General features: G+C 42.9%; 1 protein-coding gene across 1 annotated transcript in view; it reads left to right on the top strand.

Annotated features, from left to right (window-relative positions):
• Positions 1–547: 547 nt before the first annotated feature.
• The window catches only part of EPC2 (enhancer of polycomb 2), a 70,100-nt gene continuing 48,181 nt past the window's right edge, over positions 548–22,466 (top strand). Inside the window, exon 1 of the mRNA XM_089689372.1 lies at positions 548–966. Coding sequence (XP_089545498.1) covers positions 814–966 — 153 coding nt within the window. The 5' untranslated portion in view covers positions 548–813. The remainder of the gene's footprint in view (positions 967–22,466) is intronic.

The following is a 22,466-nucleotide window of genomic DNA, read 5'->3' as shown; positions in this document are numbered from 1 at the left end:
TGTTCATTTGATTTTGTAATTTTTATTTGATGTTTGTAATGTTATCTTTTTTAATTTTTACCTTTATATTTTATTTGTTTTTTTATCTGATTTATTTGTATTTTTATTTGATGGTATTTTTATTGTTCCATTTTTTAGTTTTATAACAGAAAGGGAGACATTTTTCTTCTTCTTCCCTGTATATAGGAAACAATAAACCCCCCATAACAAACACAAGCTGAGTGGGTCCAATGTTCCCTGACAGAGTAATTGTCACACAAAGTATCCCGAAGTGCTGGGAAGAGTCCTGGCAATGAAGGGGTGTACAGGCCGGTAATGAAGGAGTTAATATGTTGATATAAAACAGATACAATGTATAATAGTGCGGATGTTCTAAGGCGCGCTCCCGGGATGAAGAGAGCCTGTCCCGCGCTGTATACAGGAAGACGGGACGTACTGGAAGGAGGAGCGCGCTCCCGCGTCCTCCGGGCACACACTCCCCTCAGCGGCGCGCCCCCGCCTCCTCCTGCTGCGCGCGCACCCTCCCCCTGTGCCGCCGCTCGCGGGGGCTGCTGGGATCGCTCGCCGCCTTGGTAATGTCCGCCATGTTTGCCATGGCGCAGGGAGCGGATCGAGCCAACAAAAGCCGGATCTAGGCACGACCAACCGCCGCCCGGAGCGCCTCTATCCGCCCCTCAGCGCGCCCGGGGGCCCCATGAGCCGGCAGGGGGACACAGACCGCGGATTGGGGGGGTCCTGCTGACCGACAATTTTAAGGGTTTTTTTTTATTTTTTTTTTATTCCTCGGGCCCCCCCCTCTCCGCCCCGGCCACCATGAGTAAACTGTCTTTCCGAGCGCGGGCCCTGGATGCTGCCAAGCCGCTGCCCGTCTACCGGGGCAAGGACATGCCCGACCTCAATGACTGCGTGTCCATTAACCGGGCCGTGCCGCAGATGCCCACGGGGATGGAGAAGGAGGAGGAATCGGTAGGTAATCCCTTTGTCAGACATGGGCTATTCACGAAGGGACTTACGCCGGCCGGGCTGCGTAGGGCGCGCTGTGCGCTGCCTGGCCTACGTCACGCAAGGGAGGTGGACGGCGTAGTTGGCGGGAGCCGCCATGCTGTGGCGTGCGAGACCTACGTCACTGTGGAGTGGAGAGGCCGGCGTGAGCGTAAGCCGCGCTGTGAATAGGAAGTGTGCGCAGCTCAGCCCGGCCTGTTTGATAACAACTGGAGAGCGGCATGGCTGCCTGTCAGTGTGCCTGGAGGGCCTGGAGCCCGGTATACACTCGGAGTGGACCCGGTCTGGCCTCCTATCACTGGGCTATGGCCGGGGAGGACATCCCAGCACATGACATCTACTTTCTGATCTTCATATGTCAGAGTTGTGGATATTGGATGTAGGCAGCGCCTATAGAAGGAGGTCTATAGGACTTGCTGGCATTGTTTTCATACCTTTTTTTTGGTTTTCTTTTTTTTTTTCAGTTTTTTTTTGTTGTGCATGTATATTGTGCTGTATAGACTACTACACTTTGGTGCGATATGGGAATGGAAATCGCATCTAGTGAATGTCGGTGTCGTAACCTTTTTGATTTCTAAAGTAGTTCTTGCATTATTGTTTCTGCTGTTTTGTTGCAATTTTGCATACATCGAATATAATGGAAATCACACAATAAATTGCAAGAAATTGTTAAATCTTCACAAGTAGCAGCAAAGTCTTCAGACATCACACCTAAAATTGCACACAAATTGTGCGATTTCAAATCGCAGTGGTGTGACTTGTGGCAGGATACTAAAGTACGTCTGAAGCTGGCCATATACTCTACAATCTAATTGTACAATCTCCTTCAAACTGAACTAAAAACTTTTTGGTTGAACAGGTTGAAAGAAAGTTCCATTCCTGGTATGCCGTGATTGCTGACTGTCACATTTGCTTCTGTTCCCGATTTAAACTGTCAAGCCATCGAATAGCTGCTGTCAGTACTGATCACATGTGCAGCACCATGGCAACTGCAGATCAACAGAGGCCAAGATGGCAGCTTCCTTGTCTGTGAAAGAGAGCAGGGTTTAGTTCCAGATTCCTGATTTTTCTCTCCTACATTAAAAAATCAGTTTTGCTTTGTGTTTTTTTTTTTTTTTTTTTTTTTTTTTGCTAGAAAATGACTTAGAACCCCCAGACATATAATTTTTAATTTTTTTTTTTTTTTTAGGAGAGGCCCTTTTTAAGTTCTGTATAATAATGATAAACGCAATATATGAATTTTTTGTTTTGGTGTAAAATATAAAGGATGTCACGCCAAGTAAATGGATGCCTAACATGTCACGCTTTAAAACTGCACACACTCGTGAAATGGCGCCAAAGTATGGTACCTAATATATCTCCATATGTGACTCTTTAAAACATTTTACAGGTTACCACTTTACAGTTAGAGGCTTGGTGCTGCAATTACTGCTCTCGTTATAACGTTCACAGTGATTCCTCGTGTGTGTGTGTGGGGTGCGAACACTATTTTCATATGTGGGCATGCTTACATATACAGGGGTGCTGTAAAGGTGTGTGGGGTTTTTTTTTTTATTTTTTAACTTTATTACATTTACATTTTTCTTTTCACTAATGTGTGTCTAAGGCTGGCCATATACTAAGCAATCTGTACAATCTGCTTAAAGCAGAACTAAAAGCATTGGTTTCAATAATATATTCCAGGCATCCCGTGATTGCTGTCACAATTGCGAATGTTCTTAACTGAACTGTGAAACCATCATATTGCTGGTGTCTTAGCCAATCACATGTGCAGCACCATGGCAACTGCAGATCAACAGAGGCTAAGATGGCGGCTTCCTTGTCTGTAAAGCATAGGAGAGTTTAGTTCCACTTTAGGCCTGGGTTCACACATGTGGTGCAGGAAACTGCATGTCATTCGGATAGGAATTGCGCTACATTCCTGTTCAGAGCACATGCGATTCTTTGTAGTGCGATTTGATCTCGTTCTTTTTCTGTGGCTCAAATTGCACTGCACCTCCACGAAAAAGGTGCAGGCAGCTTTTTGTTTTATTGTTGTTATTATTTTTGGGTCACACTGGAATTTTATTGCATGCAATCCGATTCTGATAATCCCAGTGTTTTGTAACCTGTTTTTGGGGTGTCATTAACTCAACATGGCACTTACAGCAGATCACATGAGCACAGTGCCAATTGGATGTGGTATGGAAAATGCACAGGATTTGCTGCTTTTCCCACACTGCATATACGTGAACCTAGGCTACAGCAGAACTAAACCCAGAGCTCTAACGGTTTCCCAAAACAGTTGCATTCAAGACATGCCATGAATAACTTTCACATCTGCTTGTGCTGTCAACTGAACTGTCAAACCATCAAATGGCTGGTGTCATAACTGACCACATGCAGCACCATAGCAACTGCAGATTGACAGAGACCAAGATGACAGCTTCCTTGGCTGTAACAATAGGAGGGTTTAGTTCTTTTAATAGTTACCAAAACTGTATATTAGGAGGACACATCTGAACAATCCATCTAATCTGTATCCATCCAATAACCTGTCCAAGCACTGTGTAGATGATGATGGATCCAAAAGACAGTTCATGCCAGAACACAGTGTGGCAAAGGTGCATGTGTCCAAAACACACTACCTGTGTTATCTGCTACGGGTCCCAGGACATAATTAACGTCTTCCCAAATACAGATTGCATGGTACCACAATACCATGCAATCTGGTGTGGCACATTTTTTAGTAGTGCATGCACTACTTGTGTGTTCTGGTAAGATCTGCATCCTTTTCAAATCAGTGGTCTGCCAGATCACATGCAGGAGACCACACAGGAATGTGGATTGTGTTCCTGTTAAATTCTGATGTGAATGGCCCAAAGTGAGATAAGTGAGATTGTACAATCAAATTGTATGGTCACCTTTTTAACCTCCCTGGCGGTATTCCCGAGTGTAGCTCGGGGTAGAGTTTTGGTACCAAAAGCGGTAACCCCGAGCTACACTCGGGCTTACCATGCGGCGCTGTTCTGGGAGTCCCTGCAGCACTTACCTTGTCCTTCGCTCCCACGATGTGTCCCCTGCAGCGTCCCCGGCCATCTCCTCCGGCTGATGCCGGCATCCGGCTCCTGTGTTCCGGTCCCCGTGACGTCGGGACGTACGGGCGGCGGCGGGAAATTTGAAAAAATGACATTTTTTTCAAAACACATTTTTCACAGTAAAACATTGTTGTTTCAACCCATTTCACATACATTTTGTCCCGAGTGCTTTGTCCTGTCCCCTGTCTACATTTTGTCTGTCTTTCTGCCTGTAAACTTAGAAAAATCCATGGCGTCCAAAAAGTGTCCCTCTAGGTCAAAAGCGGTTTTAGATCAGCTAGAGAACAGCGATAGTAAATCAGAACCACTTGCAGAATTGAGTGATAATGATTCGTGGGGAAATTCGTCATCAGACACTGAAAACGATTTTGCAACTTTGCTCAGCAATGTACTAACTTGGCGCTCTATTTCAAATTTCAGTGTTTTCGGTTTGATTAAATTATTGAATTAAATGTATTATTATTATATTATTTTTTATGATTATTAAATTATAATTTATGATTTCGTGTTTCAAATTTTATCATACCCGGGGTGTTTAATAGACTCTTGTTCGGACAGATTTCATTGAGTTATTCCTAAAAATTACAGCCTACAATAAAAAAACTACATATTTCCATGCAAAATAATGGTACCGCTTTCAGCACCAAAAATCTGAAATAATCATACCGCCAGGGAGGTTAAAGTGGTATTAAACCCAAAAGCAAACTTTTGCAGCTGCAACCATGGTCCTGGTATGACCACCACAATACAAAAATATGTGTGTATGTGTATATATATATGTGATGTGTGTATATATAATATACAGTCATGGCCGAAATTGTTGGCACCCTTGATATTTTTCCTGAAAATCAAGTATTTCACACAAAAAAGGTATTGCATTAACACATGTTTTGCTATACACATGTTTATTCCCTTTGTATGTATTGGAACAAATATAAAACAGAGGCAGAAAAGCAAATATGACATAATGTCACACAAAACCCCAAAAATGGGCTGGACAAAAGTATTGGCACCCTTAACTTAATATTTGGTTGCACACCCTTTGGAAAACATAACTGAAATCAGTCGCTTCCTATAACCATCAATAAGCTTCTGACACCTCTCACCCGGAATTTTGGACCACTCTTCCTTTGCAAACAGCTCCAGGTCTCTCTTATTGGAAGGACACCTTTTCCCAACAGCAATTTTAAGATCTCTCCACAGGTGTTCAATGGGATTTAGATCTGGGCTCATTGCTGGCCACTTCAGAACTCTCCAGCGCTTCTTTGCCATCCATTTCTGAGTGCTTTTTGACGTATGTTTGGGGTCATTGTCCTGCTGGAAGACCCAGGATCTTGGACGCAAACCCAGCTTTCTGACACTGGGCCCTACAGTGCGACCCAAAATCCTTTGGTAATCCTCAGATTTCATGATGCCTTGCACACAGTCAAGGCACCCAGTGCCAGAGGCAGCAAAACAACCCCAAAACATCATTGAACCTCCACCATATTTTACCGTAGGTACTGTGTTTTGTTCTTTGTAGGCCTCATTCCGTTTTCGGTAAACAGTAGAATGATGTGCTTTACCGAAAAGCTCTATCTTGGTCTCATCTGTCCACAAGACGTTTTCCCAGAAGGCTTTTGGCTTACTCAAGTACATTTTGGCAAACTGTAGTCTTGCTTTTTTATGTCTCTGTGTCAGCAGTGGGGTCCTCCTGGGTCTCCTGCCATAGCGTTTCATTTCATTTAAATGTCGACGGATAGTTCGCGCTGACACTGATGCTCCCTGAGCCTGCAGGACAGCTTGAATGTCTTTGGAACATGTTTGGGGCTGCTTATCCACCATCCGGACTATTCTGCGTTGCAATCTTTCATCAATTTTCCTCATCCGTCCACGACCAGGGAGATTAGCTACAGTGCCATGGGTTGCAAACTTCTTGATAATGTTGCGCACTGTGGACAAAGGCAAATCTAGTTCTCTGGAGATGGACTTGTAACCTTGAGATTGTTGATATTTTGCCACAATTTTGGTTCTCAGGTCCTCAGACAGTTCTCGTCTCCTCTTTCTGTTGTCCATGCTTAGTGTGGCACAGACAGACACACAATGCAAAGGTTAAGTGAACGTCTCTCCTTTTTATCTGCTTTCAGGTGTGATTTCTATATTGCCCACACCTGTTACTTGCCCCAGGTGAGTTTACAGGAGCATCACATGCTTGTAACATTCTTATTTATCCGCAGTTGTGAAAGGGTGCCAATACTTTTGTCCAGCCCATTTTTGGAGGTTTGTGTGACATTATGTCGAATTTGCTTTCTTTCCTCCCTTTTTTTGTTTTGTCCCAATACACACAAAGGGAATAAACATGTGTATAGCAAAACATGTGTTAATGCAATACGTTTCGTGAGAAATACATGATTTCCTGGAGAAATATCAAGGGTGCCAACAATTTCGGCCATGACTGTATATGTGTGTGTGTGTGTGTGTGTGTGTGTGTGTGTGTGTGTATATATATATATATATATATATATTTATTTTTATTACACATACATACAGCAGTATTGAGGTGGTTGAGTGCTTGGATTTAACAAAAAAGATTTTTTTTTCTTGTGACCTTTTCTCTTTAGCCACTTGCCCTCCTGAGGATTTACCCCCCCCCCTTCCTGACCATGCCATTTTTGCGTTACGGTGCTGCATTACTTTAACTGACAATTGCGCGGTCATGCAATGCTGAACCCAAATAAAATTTGTCTTTTTTTTTTTTTTTTTTCCCCCACGAATTGGGCTTTCTTTCGGTGGTATTTGATCACGTTCGGTTTTTATTTTTTTGCGCTATAAAATAAAAAAAAAAAGACGGACAATTTTGAGAAAAGAACAATAGTTTTGACTTTTTGCTATTAAACATGTCCAGTAAAAAATAAAATTTAATCATAAATTTAGGCCAAAGTGTATTCTGCTACATGTGTTTGCTAAAAAAAAAAATCCCAATACGTGTAAAATGGTTTACGTGAAAGTTATAGTGTTTACAAATGGCGGTATAGACACTGGAATTTTTTTACTAGTAATGGTGGCGATCAGCAGCTTATAGCAAGACTGCGGCGGGCATTCTGACATCCCCAGTAACAACAATACAGTGATCAGTGCTTATAAAAAGCACTGACACTGTACTAATGGCACTGGGCAGGAAGGGGTTAACATGAGGGGCGATCAAAGGGTTAACTGTGTGCTGTTTTACTTGTCTGTGTGCTTCACTGTAAGCACACTGCTTTGCATGGCTGTGCTGTGAACAGCCACCCAAAGCAGTGTGCACATGCTGACAGGGAGAAGAACTGTTTTGTTTACAAACAGTTCTCCTCCCCGTCGGAGATGCTGGTGATTGACGGCTGCGAATGGCGGCGAAGGTAGGGCGCATGCATGCCCCCTACCCGAAAATGCAAAGCCTCGTATATATACGTGATTTGCACACCAGTGCCGCCTTGTAGCAGTTATTTCAGCTGTAGGGTGATTGGGAAGCGGTAATGAGACATCAAGGGTCTAAAAGTCCCCTGATGTCTCGCCTGTCCTCCAATGAATGGAACGCAGAGCAGATGGTTTCGTTAGCTTCCTCCCTAGCCACATAGGGCCATGGAAGTACCGTTTTACATGTCACTTTTGGGTCAGTAACAGTGGGGGAAGATTAACAAATGCGCATTTGCTGGTCTCCCTCCCCTCTAACCAGTTGCACCCACCATGTTGGTCATGGGTCTGCCAGTGGACATGTGGAGCCCAGGATACATGGTGGGTTGCGGCAGGTGTGGAGTGATTGGGTGGCTTCTTAGAATATGTAACCCATTTACACACACTCCCAGTCACTAAAGCAGACGGGAGTGTGTTTAGAAAGCCTTGATTCCGTGGCCGCTTTAAAATGGAGCTGGGACAGAAGTGGTTAAAGTTACCATACACTGTACAGTCTGATTGCACAATCTCCTTTTTAGATTTACCTAAACTTTGTAATATGAGGAGCTCCTGCAACATATTCAATTAGTATCAAATCATGCAGGTCCTTTATACTACATAGCTGATGGTACCGCTAAAGGAGATTGTTTAGTCAGCCTTAGATGTGGTGGCTGTGTTACCGCTTTCACTATTTTTTTTTTTCTTTTTTGTAACTGGTGATCCTGCCAGGAACATGCTTCCTGTTCTAGGGTGACAACTGTACTGTATCTGAGGAGCGGTGTTATCACTCAAGGAAGGGAATGTGTTAGGACTATGACACCACCTCCTCCATAACATGGCAAAGGTGTTTTGTAGTCGGCGGAGGTAGCTTTTAATTTTAATTGATAAAAGCCCACAGAGGAAGTTCACATGATTTCTGTCTGAACAGATTTTGTTTTCTTTCTGCGTTTGTCAAAATGATAAAATAAAATGTATTTATTTTTGCAATGATATAAGGGAAAAAATAAGCAAAATTTTACTTTGGGCTACATACACTTTAAGGCTGACCATACTGTATACAATTTGTGTCAACTATGTAGTGCAAGGATTTGCTTTCTTTGATACAAATTGCGTTCATCATTATAGAAAATACATTTTGGTAAAGCTAAGGGAAATTGTACAATCAGATTGTATAGTGTATGACCAGCTTAAAGGTGATCATACATTGTGTAATCTTTAGATTCACCATAAACTATGTAGTGCGAGGGTCTGGTTGAGTGCATACAAATTGAAAGTATTGTTTAGGTTTGCCCTTTATAGTAGATTGTTGGATTTCGGTAAATTGTACTGTACATCATACAGTCTGACCATACAATCTTTGTAGAATCAACTTTTAGATTTACAAAAACTAAGTAGTATGTGTACCCACCTAAACGATCCAATCAGGCCTGGCCCTTCATACTTGTTGGTAGATCTAATGGTCCCCATATACTAGGCGCAAAATCGTCTGAAAATCTGTCATTTGAACAGTTCGTTCCTTTTTCGTCCAGATACTGGGCTCAGATCGAAAATCAATAGTGATGTTTTTGAGCCAAAAGGAAAAGTCTTGGAACCGTCTGTCGAACGCACGATACATTGAAAGGTTATTGTTTCTCGCCCGTTAAAAAGCAAACTATTCATACTACACGTGACAAAACAAACGATAAACCGATTAATTTGTCTATTAAGCGATTTATTGTCCGAAAATCAGTCATTACGTGATGGCAATCTCTTTCATGACCATGTGTTCGCTTTTCGGAATTATGTTGGCTAGTATGAAGGAAATTGTTCAGTCAGGCTGTATGGGCGATTGAGTTTAAATCCAATCACTACAATTTTGCACAAACTTTACTATGTTAATGGATTTTCAAAAGTTGTTTTCACGCTTTATATCTGCAGCTTTGAGAAAACCTAGTGATCCTGCCGTGATTGTTCTTGTTCAGGCACTTCCTGATACAGGGTAACAAATGTGCTCCTTTGTTGTGCCCTGGCAGTGACTATAAATCCTGGTTCATACTTGTGCGGGCCGCGCGGCTCATTTGAATGGGCTGCTGTGCCTGCACCTCAGGGATATCTCATAGTCTTTTCGACCATGCTATTTTCTTGTGGTTTTCTCCCCCCGCAAACCCACTGCAGGCTGAGATGCATGGGGGTGCCATTCAGAATAAATGGCAGCCCTGCACATCTCGTAAGAGCAGCGCGATTTGGTTGCAGGTGCGGAAACAGATGTGGTTCCCACAACCAACTCGCACAGTGTGAATCAGCTCACTGTTGGGAATGTTCCACTGGCGTTACTCTTTGGAAGCTAGTCTAGAGCAATGATGTGCAGTGGATCCAGGAGGAAGAGTAGATGCATATAGACAGGAAGTGATTGGAGAAGATTGTCAGCACTGCGATGCAAAATATTTAGGGGGGGAAAGAGTCAATGTGTGTTTTTTTTTTTTTTTTTTTTTTAATTAAAGCTGGACATGAATGGATGGGAATTTCACCAGTTCAGCAGGGACTGACTGAATACCAATCTAGCTATGACTGTTTCCACTCAACAGAAGTTGATTGAATGATCAACTTCTCTCCAACAGGACTCTTGGAAAATGTTTCTTTTGACAGTGGAGAAGTCTTGCTGTCATTATACAATAGCACATCAGGGAGGAATCTTCCATCCATCTCACTTGTGGATATTTTTTTGTAATCGGGTTACTGGCTACTTTTTCCTAATGTATGGACAGACTAGGGTCTGGTGCACACGAGAGCTCTTGTTCTTTGGGCTGCGTTTCCCAATGCAACATCAAGTGAAATAACATTGGCAGCGATTGGTCTTGTTCATGCCTTTGCTCGGTGTTATCTTGTGTTGCACTAAAATGATCCTTGTATCCCCTTTGTACATCACTTTAGCAACTGTGTTTAGTGCATCCCACCGCAATGCCATAAAGTTTCACAAAAAAGGGTTTCCCCCTCCTGCTGCCATCCTGCTTTTCTACACTACACTTCCAGCAACCTTCATGGTTACTGATAGAGTGATGTCAAAGGAATTAAGCACACCATACACTGCAAGATAATGCAATTCAAGAAAAACACACAAACTGCATGTAAGCAAATGCATCAGAAACGCATATCGGCTCATTACAATAACACAGATTAATGCATCTCGGCGCAGATGTCATAAAGCTGATGTGAACTAGCCCTTAAAAAAATTATGGCCAAAGCTTTTTTTTGATCATACTTCTCTTGTAGGGCACTTAATTTTTTTTTTTTCTCTCTCTCGTGACCCAAAATCAACTGACAGTGGGCATTGCTTCGGGATCCACCCAGCTGCGTGATTGACAGTTGGCTGACAGCCAGAGCCAGCTGTGCCCACACTCTCCCCTGCCTGGTACTTGAACAGAGAGTGGTGACCGTGGATGTTTTCCACTCTGAGCAGACTGAGAACTGAATGATCAGCAGTCATTTGATCGCTCTGTTCTTGGTCTTAGAGCCAATGTGGGACAGCTGCAGCATAGTATAGATGTTTGTATTTTGCAATCCCTATACTACTTTTTAATGTCATCCCAGTGTAGATCTGCTTTCCTCTCCTACACAGAACAATTGTTTTTGCTTTGAGGAATTTTCTGACCTGAGCACTGATGATTGCCAATTTTGTGTTGGTTTTCACAGGCTGAGGGCTCGTTCACACTAGTCTGCACACTGAATCGCTTCCTTGTGTGGGGGAAATGCATTATGTCATTGCACTGTTTACATACTTTTTTTTTTTTTAAACAATGTCACAAAATGTCAATTCATTGGAGTCTTTGTACTGCAGCTTGTTGTGACATGTAGCAAGTTAACTACATAATAATGTTCACATGTTGCATTTTTGCAGCGTTGTTATGGAGTGCACAAGGAAAACCATTGTTTTGTTTGTGATTTTATGTTGAACCTGCTTTGATGGATGCAGATCAGAACTGGACATGGTATGAACAAGCCAAAAACTTTTTATAGTGAGTAGTAATGAGATGTAGAAACAAAGCATACACTCAGGGAACTGTGGAGATGTTTGTGTTTTTGTAAATGACCTTTTACAATGTTTTTGAAAAGGTTTGTTTACAAATACATTGGGCCTGTTTGGTGTTGTATGCAAAATATAAAGGCGATAATGTTCTGCACAGAGCAGTCCCATGAAACCTTCAGAGCAATACTAGGCCACTAACAACTTCTATGATTGTGGGGGGGGAGCACATTGTTCTCTTTGCAATGTTTAGGGGTGTCTACAGGTCTCAGCGCCTGTCTGAATGAGGCTGGTCATACATTTATACAATTTTTGTATTCAATTTCCTTTAGATTTACCTTCAACTATGTAGTGCAAGGGTCTGCCTGATTGGATGCAAATTGAATGCTTTGAGGTTTGACCTCATTATATAGTTTTGGTATATCTAAAGCTGGCCTTTAAACAGAGATTTTTCTTTCCTGCAATCCCCAGTGTAGATGGGGAAATCCCTCCCGGGGAGACATTGTGTTCCCCCTCCTGGGTGGGGGCTGTCCCATTTGGGAGAACACTGTAAATACTGCTAGGTGCTATAATAGCCGCTAGCAATCGCTTTTAAAATCAGACAGGCTGGTTGTACCTAGGTTGATCAACTTGGGTACATTCAGCCTGCCATACATGGTTCGATCAACTTTGGTACGTTCAGCCTGCCATACATGGTTCGAGTCTCGGCCGGTCCCTGCTGAACAGGCCGAGATTCGAACAGTCTGTGGCCAGCTTAAAGGAATATTGTATAATGTATGGCCAGCCTCATTCAGACAGGCGCTGACACCCGTAGCCTGTGAATGAGCAGCTCCAGCTATCAGGTTCCGGACACAGACGCTTGTCCCAATTTGACAGCTGTGTGGGTGAGCATCCCTAAACAGACTGTCTGAATTTGGGGCCACTCGCTTACATAGCTGTATGATCAGGAGGGGCCTCTGTTTCTGTGCAGCCATTGCATCCCATTAGACATGAATGGGACTGCCTGGATGGAGCACCTGGCAGTTGAAGCTGCATAAACAAGGCATTCATTCATGGTCCACAGGTACCAGCTCCCTTCTGAATGAGCTCTTAAAGAGCACCAGTTACAGGCTTATGTAAATATATGAATATTTTGTTTTGAATTAATATAATTGGGCAGAAGGTTCAATATTGCTTTCTTGTTCAGCGGTTTCATTTTTTTTTTTTTTTCTTTTAAGCGGGGGGTTAGGCGCCCTTCACACAAACAATCCGATAAGGTTCACCTTTCAGTTCTTCAGGTGGACCTGATTGAATGATCCATGTATCCCTATAGACTGGTGGGTGTAAATGGACTTGTCTGTTTACACCTGCCTACCTCCAATATGGCTGGTCTGCAGAAAAGAAACAGAAGGGGATCTGTCCCCCTCCGTCTAGGTGGAGCTGATTGGAGGGCAGTCTGGTGTAAATTGAGAGCAAAGTCCATTCACACCCAACCGTCCATGGAGCAGAACGGGCTGTGTGGGTGTCCACTCGGCATAAGTTGAGCGGCATGGACCTGTTATCTGCCCACTCTGCTCTAATCAGCAGGGGATCAACAGACCAATCCCCTGCTGATCAATGTAGAGCCCGCCTGTGGGAAAGGGGTCTTAAAAGATCAGCTGAATTCTGTCATTTGGTGCCCACTCAACTAATTGACCTTATACAGTGCAAACTTAGATACTAGGAGGTAGTGTGTGAGATCAGGTAGCTGGCAGGGCCGAAACCACCAGGTTTAGGTTATACCCCCCATTCATGCTGAAGAGTAAGGCCATATTGGCTCTTGCAAGATATTGCTAGCAATGAGATCCTGTGTAAAACGTTGTCTGTAGGCATGTGATATTCCATACATACATGGACACCACTGCTTAGGGCACATGTAAATGTAAACAATGTGTAGCCAGTGGTACCACTGATTACACACTAATGATGTTTACATGTGGGCCTTGAATGCCACGCATGCTGCCTCAGCCCATTCTCAATGACTTACTCAGGGCTGACATTTAAACATCCATAGTGTGTAACCAGCGGAGGCATAGCAGCTGGCTATGTATTGTTGATGTTTACATGTTAGTCCTAAGCAGGACGGACCGCCAATAGAGTTCATGTCTACTTGTAAACGTGGGCACAAATGTGAACGTGTGCAGTGTAAATGATGGTCCAAATACAGCCTTGGACACAGCTTTGTTCTCTTTATTTTTACAAGGGTGAATGCAGTACATCATTATACTGCCAGATGCAGCCGTGTTAATGAGCCTATAGCCTTCTATACTGCTGCACAGAATTCTATAAACTGCATGGAAGATTACTGTATGCAATACCTTTGATGTCTTGTGTGAATAAGCCCTTAGCCACATACTAGGTGAACAAAGCTAAACATAGTGTAATGCCAGCCATAGACAGTTCAAATCTCGGCCAGTTCAGCAGGGACCTGCCAAGATTCGTACCATGCATGTATGGGCAGGCTGAATGTATTCAAGTTGATCGTCTTTTTTTCTTGGATACAACCAGCCTGCCGGATTTTACATGTGATTATTGCTAACCACTATTAGTCCTCATGCACTCTGGATGTTTTTACAGCGGCTGCTTTTGGCATTTTTTTTTTCTAGGCAGTAAACTCCCTAGCATGTTATCCTATGTGTCCATGTGCACACGGGCTTTAAATCAGAACTGGTGGGTGTTGTTTTTTTTTTTTTGTTTTGTTTAGCTGTAAAAATGCTCTAACATTGGTTAATGTGGCAAACCGGTTTTTGGGCTTGCGCTTTTTTTTTTTTTTTTCTGAAAAATGTTGAAAAACACGGCTAAACGCTAAAGAAACTTGAGTTTTTAACGCGACTTTACACAGCTAACGCTAGCGGCATTATTAAAACACCCAGAGTGCATGTATCCTTAGAGCACCAGCAGTAATCACAGTGTTCTCTTGGTGGGGATGACTGCCCCCCGCCAGGAGAACACAATGGCTTGACCGGAGGGATTCTTGTGGCTGCAGGAAAGAGAAAATTTCTCCATGTAGGGTCGGCTCAAATTCAAATCTTCCATACATTAGCCTATAGTTAGAGGTAATTGGTCACATTTTAGCTTCATAAAGGAATTGGAATATTTTGTGTTAAATTATAGGAGTGCTGCCTTGTGACAACCTTATAACTCCATCTTATTTAGCTTTGCTCACGTTGTCTGAGCTCAACACTGTAGTTGGAGTGTCAGAGGTTACCCGAGGTCTGTGTGTCGGCTGCCTGCCATTGCACACTCAGAAGATGGGAGACAATGGGGTTGATTTACTATAGTACAGGCTGTTCATTTAGTAAGATTCCTGAGATTAGAAAATAAGGTAAAGCTGTAATGCAGGTCCTAGACGGGCCGTTTATCGGTCAGCCCCATTGCCAATGCTGTCACCAATGTCCCGTTCGTGGATTTTCCAGCATGACCGATAAAAATAAACAAGAAGATCCGTGAAAAACGGCCGACGGGCTGGCCCCACTAATGGCATGAATATCGGCCGATTTTTGGTGCGGACAAAAATTCGGCCAATAAACGACCTGTCTATGGCCTGCATAATTCAGTCAGCCAGTTGTGTGTTCTTTTTATTTTTTTGTTTTCTCCAGGTTGCCTTTGTGCATGATTGGGTATGCAAAGTCATCACACGTGCTCTCACGAGCATTAAAGGATAAGTTCACCATTGTAAAAGGGGGGGGGAAGATGCACATCTTTTTGCAGGTAAAACAACTGCACCCAGGATCAGCAGTTGCAACCTCAGGCTCCTGCAGCCTGTCTGTGTATCTGTCTGCTCATATCTTGTACAGGCAGGCAGTTACTGAATGACAGGAAGCATCAATGAAGTGGATGGCAGTTACTGAATGACAGGAAGCATCAATGAAGTGGATGGCAGTTACTGTATGACTGGAAGCATCAATGAAGTGGATGGCAGTTACTGAATGACAGGAAGCATCAATGAAGTGGATGGCAGTTACTGAATGACAGGAAGCATCAATGAAGTGGATGGCAGTTACTGTATGACTGGAAGCACTCCAGCCACGCCTCCTGACGTTTCACCCTGCCCACTGGGGGCTTGGTCACAGACCTCTGACCAAGCCCTGGTGGCCTGGGCAAAAAAGTCAGGGAGTGGCTAGAGTGGTGTTGGCTGAAGCCACATTTATCTACAGACTAATACACTGGGCTGGTAAGTGGTGGCACTGCAAGTTTGTTATTTGGATCACTTGGAAACTCTCACATCCACTTCTCTCCTCAGCAGCAAGGCTATCTTCCCTTCTTTGTCCATGTGTCCCCCATAGCAAGCACTTACTATGGAGGCTTGAGAAGAGGGGGAGCAGACTGTGCTGGAGGGGAACCCCCAGCTGCCCGAAAACACGCAGAAAAGCACGTGTGCTCCCCTCCTGGTGTGAACTAGCCCACATTGTTATTGCTCTAATTGATTTATTACAACTCCCGTTTTTTTAAATGATTGGAGACACCTAAAATATTTGAACTTTTGACACAGTAAACTTTAATTTCTACTTGTAGCATTTCTCCCACAAGTGCCTTTTTGTTTTGACAAAGAACTCTGGAGTCACAATGTTTTGCTTCAGGAAAATAAATCACAAATGAACTTGGTGAAATGATTTGTGTAAACTTACTACTTTCATATCTGTGACATAGAGCCACATTGCTGTGTGTTTAGAATATGGACAGATGAGTAAAGTGTTAAATATATGTGCTAGGGTTCAGCTGCATAATGCAGCAAATTGTGGAATTATGCTTTTCATCATACAAACATTATAAATCAATAGGACCGTGCCATATTATTTGTATCATAAAATGACGTTCGCCTAATATTGGCCATATTTAATAGATTCACTTTGTTTTTTACTACGTTATGACTTTAGCCATGTGTGTCACATTGTTGTGTGATGTGTTTATGTAAAAGAGAGCCATGTTTGTTGAAGTTTGGAATGATATATTTGTAATACTATAAAAGTAAGGAGCTTCGTATCTTATCCTGCATTAACAAACATGGACATGTCATTGTTATTACCGTGCCTGCCTGTTTTTATATTTGGAGATCAGACTTGTCTCCTGCATTGTGTGGTGTGGGGGCCAGTGCTGGCTGCACTTACGCTGTACGGTTTTATTCCTCACGTGTACGGCTGTGATTGTATCTGTTTATGTCTCTCCTGTGTAATGGCACACGAGTAGTGAGTGAACCCAGATAAATTTCCTGAATGAATTCTAGCTCCGCCTCAGCAAGATATCATTGGCTAAGCAAGATTGTTTCTGTCACTGGTGATCCCGCCCTTGTTATGTGACATAGTTTGAGTTGATTGGCTTACGGCACAGTTTCCTTTCTACCAGACGAGCTGGAGATCATTTTACTCTGTATGTCAGCACGGGAGCTCACATCAAAGCAGGCGTGTGTGCCAAACCGTAGCTGCTAATCCATATCTCATCTGTTGCCACATCCATGGACAGGGCTTTGTGTGCACGAAGACAACACGCACAGTTGTGTGTCATTTTTATTTTTTTTTTAATTATTCAAATATAATCTGATTAAAAACATAATTGAAGGTTTTCAAAATGCAAAATCCAATACTGGTTAGATTTGATCATGTAGTCGGCACAGTGAAAAGATGATTGCAGATGTTGCTATAAATGATTACACAATCCAGTCTCTTGTTTTCCAAAAGCATGTACGCTGCGTTGTACAAAATTGTGTGGGTTTTCTGTGTTTTGTTTTTTTTTATATACATATATGAAGCCAGTTCTAAATTGTCTTCGTAGCTTAGTGAATTCTTTTTTTCTTTTAAGGTGAAACCTGATTAGTTGGTTGGTCTTCACTATTTTCCCTGAATATATTTTCTTGGATTTTCATAAGTCAGCGTTCTTTTAATAGCATCAAGCTGCATCTTGTTGCCTTATGTTTGGCGTTGTGAATAATTTATGTGCCAGTCTAGTGAAAAGGCCTCTTACAAAGAGAATGAGTAATCTACACACCAATTACTCTATGCAGGAACACACTATAAATACATCTTTGTTTACATAACAAAGGGATTATGGATTGCAGTTGCTGGAAAACCTTGGCATCATACACTGGGTGCTGTACTTGGCCCTGCATCCTTCTTTCTGACCCTCTTGATGAGTGTCACTTAAATGGTGCTTTGAATGTAGTCTTTTTACTTTGTAAAGGGATGTTTAGAGCTCCTATTTGCCTTGTGTTTACTAATGTGTCCAGATGACTCCATATACAGGTGTGTGTGTGTGTAACTAACTATTTATTTTTGTCACACTTTCACTTAGATTCATGATACCCCTTGCCTACGTTGTGGTTAAATTTCATGTTTTTTATGTAGCGCAAATAAAGTTTGAATCAAAGAGCAATTCCATGTTGCCGTTGAAAGCAATTAAACATCTATTCAGTCCAATCAGTGTTGTGGTCTGAAGTGTACTTTGTGATGCCTTTGCTGTGCAATTTCTCCTTCTCCCTTCAATGTCATCATTGACATTCAAATTTCCAAGATAGATTAGAATCTGATTGTTGGCTATCAGGACAATGAATTCTGACAGCAGTCCAGCTTCCTAACGCCTGCTTTAACCAGTTGAACTCTGCACTAACGTGTGCCACAACAACCTTGTGCATCAAGCACGGTTGCAGGATGCCCCCCCATTCATTTGAATGAGTTGCATCATGTTGGCATTCCTGCTGAATGTGACAGGGGGAATTATTTTTGCCACACCAATATGCAAAGCATCACAGCCATGGAATGTGTTCCTCCCTTTACTGCCTTTTGCAGTATAAGGTAGGGGGCACTAAAGACAGCTCAGCTGCATGTTTTTACTGCCCTCTGTGTCCTTTTTTTTTTTTTTTTTTTTTTTTTTCACAGCTGAACTCTGGGTTGAAACTACTAATGCATTTGTCACTACATCTGCTTCAGCTGAGCTCATAACCCTTATTTGTTTATTTTCAATCCATTTCCAAAAAACCTAGCTCTGACATCACATGTAGCTTATAGCTTGCACTGTCCAAGCACAGAGGGTTCTGTGATGATTGTGTATTCACCTAACAGAACTAGAAGTCCCATGAATCATTGAACATGTAGTGATGGCATGAGGGTGTTTCTGTGGGCACTGACTGAGTGCTTTTCTTCTGTCACTGACCCATTACATGCAGCCTCTTCCCTCCATCACCAGCAGAATTTGTTTCCTTGTAGGTGGTGCTAAGCTATAAGAAACCATACCCACTCATGTGCATTTACATCCTAAATAATTGGTGAACATATAAACATTTAAACGTACATTTTTTTCTGTCCTCTCCAACCTGACCTCCCTTCCTTCCCTTTTTTAATGTAATCTAAGAACAGCCATTTCTACTAGGTGAGCATTTGGGATACACATTTTTTCTTGTTTTCAAAGTGTGAAATGTTATTTCATAGTTTGAAAATAATTTTATATTAACCACTTGCCCTCCAGAGGATTTATCCCCCCCCCCCCCCCTCCTGACCAGGCCATTTGTTTGCATTATGACGCTATGCTATTTTTAATGACAATTGCGCCATCATGCAACACTGCACCCAAATGAAAAATGACATCCTCCCCCCCCTCACAAATAGAGCTTTCTTTTGGTGGTATTTGATTGCCTCTGCGTTTTTTTTTTTTTTTTAATTGTGCTATAAACAAAAAAAAAAAGACAATTTTGAGAAGAAAAAAAAACAATCTCTGACTTTCGGCTATTAAACATGTCCAGTAAAAAAAAAAAATCTAATTTCCTCATAAATTTAGGGCAAAATGTATTCTGCATTGTCTTTGCTAAAAAAAAAAATCCCAATACGTGTAAATTAATTGGTTTATGTGAAGGTTATAGCATTTACAAATGGCGGTATATATACTGGAATTTAAAAACACTTTTTTTTTTTTTTTTCTAGTAATGGAAGCGATCAGCGACTAATAGCGGGACTGCAGCGGGCATTCTGACACTGGGGGGAACTGACTTGGTGTCACTGACATCCCCAGTGACACCAATACAGGGATCAGTGCTAATAAAAAGCACGGACACCGTACTAATGGCACTGGGCAGGAAGGGGTTAACTTGTGGGGCGATCAAAGGGTTAGCGGTGTTTGTTTTACTGTGTCTGTGCTTTCCACTGTAAGCACACTGCTTTGTATGACTCTATGCAGAGCAATACAAAGCAGTGTGCAGGAGCGAACAGGAGAGAACTGTATTGTTTAGAGTTCTCTCCCCTGTCGGTAATACTCGGTGATCACCAGGTGTCGGCAAGTAATCACCGGCCCTGACCTGGCAATTGACAGCCGAGGTCACGAATAGCCGCACGGGTAGGGCACGTGCGTCCCCTACCCGGAGATGCTAAATCACGTGTGTGTGTGTGTATGTGTATATATGTGTATGTGTATATATGTGTGTGTGTATATATGTGTGTGTGTATATGTATATATATATATATATATATATATATATATATATATATATATATATATATATATATATATATATATATGATTTTGCGCATCCCTGCTGCCCTGTAGCAGTATTTCTGCTATAGGGTGGCAGGAAAGTGGGCAAACAAATGTTAGTTTTAGCGGGGGTCATGTATTTTTACATTTGTGTTGTTCATATGTGAGACATAGATCAGTACCACCATGTAGTGAAATGAGGGTTAATTGTAGAGAGCTTCATATAATTTCCCGCACCTTACTTCAGTACACAATCATCATCCCTAATCCTCTGTTGGAGAAAAAGTGGAAGGAGTGGGACGACGATGGGATGAGCAGTGTGCCACAATTTGGCTTTGTGAGTTTGCATTACTTGCAGTAAAGCTTAATAGATATTACGAAAAAACTGGTAGTGCAGCTTGTTTGTGTCTGAATGATTGATGATTTATTGCAAGTAAAGATAATGAAATCTGTTAGGCTGGCCATACACTATACAATTTTCTGCCCAATTTCCTTTAGATTTACCTTCGACTATGTAGTGCAAGAGCCTGCCTAATTGGATACAACTGAAAGTGTTGTTAGGTTTGACCTCCTATTATATGGTTTTTGGTAAATCTAAACCAAAAATCTCAAGAAAATTGTATAATGTATGGCCAGCCTTAATGTTCTCTGTAAATTTATTATTCAGCAGTGTAGTTTTGTTCAACTCACAGGCCTGCACAATAGCAAAGCATTCAGGACCACATGTATTATAAGCGCAATGGCCAGTTGTTTGCTTAATAGTATAGTGTACCCATAAGAGGGAATAGTCAGGGAAAGGAATAGCCAGAAACTGACATCGGCACCACCACAGTCAACCAGTGCTGGTGTCATTCTGTAGAACCAAACTACACAAGACCTGTTACATGGCCAGTTGCCTTCTTAGCCCCGGTTCACATATATGCGGCTGTGCAGGCTGCATTTTGCACAGGCACGAGAGCCCATTCATTTGAATGGACTCCCATGCCTGTGACACGCAGGGAAGAAGAGCGCACAAGAACCTCGGCAAATACGGTTGTGTTTTCCAGTGCGGGCGGCATGCCATAAGAACAAATGGCACCCACCCGCGGGTCTGCATTTCTCTGTGCGGGTGGTGCAGCTGCACGGATTTTCGTGCAGATCCGCAGCGGCACCACCCGCACAGATATGGACCTAGCCTTAAAGTGGATTTTTACCCATAACTTGATAAGTGTTCTTTAGCAAGGAACTTACATTCTACCTTAATTATACTACCAAAATTAGTGTGTACTGTAAACTGCCTCCAGCATTGTTTTGGTGGTTTTTTTTTTTTGTTTTTTTTTGCGCTGGAGTCTCATCTTTCTGAAGCCCAGAACCCCTGAGAAACAGTAAGAGCTCATTTACACTTCAGCTTTAACATATTAAAACGCCTACCGCTTCAACTTGTTTTTTTGTGTGTTTTTGATGCTTTAATGAAGCTTTGCAAATGCTGTTTGTGTTGATTTTCAGTTTGCTTTAACCCCTTCCCGCCGGCGCCTTCCGGCCCTTTAAGAGTTTCAGAAGCCAGGAGGTGGGGCGGGGTTTAGGGATCATGTGACTGCCGTGGCGCGTCATCACGGTGGTCACATGATCGGGAAAGGTCCCGATCGAAGGAGCAGACCGGGACCTTTTCGTGAGTACTGGACGTGTGCTGGGAGCGCGCAGGGTGTGCACTCTCAGCACATGTGTTTTTTGTTAATTGCACGCAAATGTGCGGCCGCTCAGCATTGAGGCCCAGACGCCGGGAGGCTGCACATTTGTGTGTGGCCAGAGTGAAGAGGTTAAAGGAGCCCAGTAGAACCTCAGCTCAGTAGTACCCCCACTCAACAGATCCCCAGCTCATTAGTACCTCTGATCAGCAGATCCCCAGCTCATTGGTACACTTATTCAGCAGATTCCCAGCTTATTAGTACACTCCTTTACCAGAACTCTTGCTCAGTGGTACCCTCAGCTTTGCTGATCCCACACTCGGTGCTACTCCCATCTTTGCTGATTCCCACCCCCACTCAGTAACCCCCAGCTCTGCTGATCCTCTGGTTTGCCGTTCCTCCTCTCTCTCTGGTCCCCACTCGCCTCCCGCTATAATGCTGCAACACTGCACACCACATGTGACATTGCTAGTTTCTCCTGCTCCAGTCCCCCAACTCTGCTGATCCTCTGCCGCTGAGTCATTTCTCTGTTCCCCGCTCACCTTCTGCTGTAGCTTTCCCATGTTGCACATCACATGTGCCATCTGCTAGTTTCTCCGTTCCAGTTTGGACTCCACTCACTTTCCTGCTGTTCCACGCTGCACTCCAGATGTGACGTCTGTACCAGACACTCCCAGAATATATACACATGAACTGGAAGTGACTGCTGGTGTCTTTCCAGTTTGCTTGGTGAGAGAACGGAGGCTGTGCAGAGCAGGATGAGACCGTGCATTGCTATATTTTTCATGATCTAGAGAATGATGGCAGCGCTGGAAGTATATAACATTCTGAGTTGGGCAGAAA

Source organism: Staurois parvus, unplaced genomic scaffold (assembly GCF_062004578.1).
Source record: "Staurois parvus isolate SC_StPar_1 unplaced genomic scaffold, SC_StPar_1.0 ptg000471l, whole genome shotgun sequence".
In the NCBI taxonomy this organism is placed as follows: domain Eukaryota; kingdom Metazoa; phylum Chordata; class Amphibia; order Anura; family Ranidae; genus Staurois; species Staurois parvus.
The sequence above is the reverse complement of the archived record's forward strand: the minus strand, read 5'-3'. Positions and strand labels throughout refer to the sequence as shown.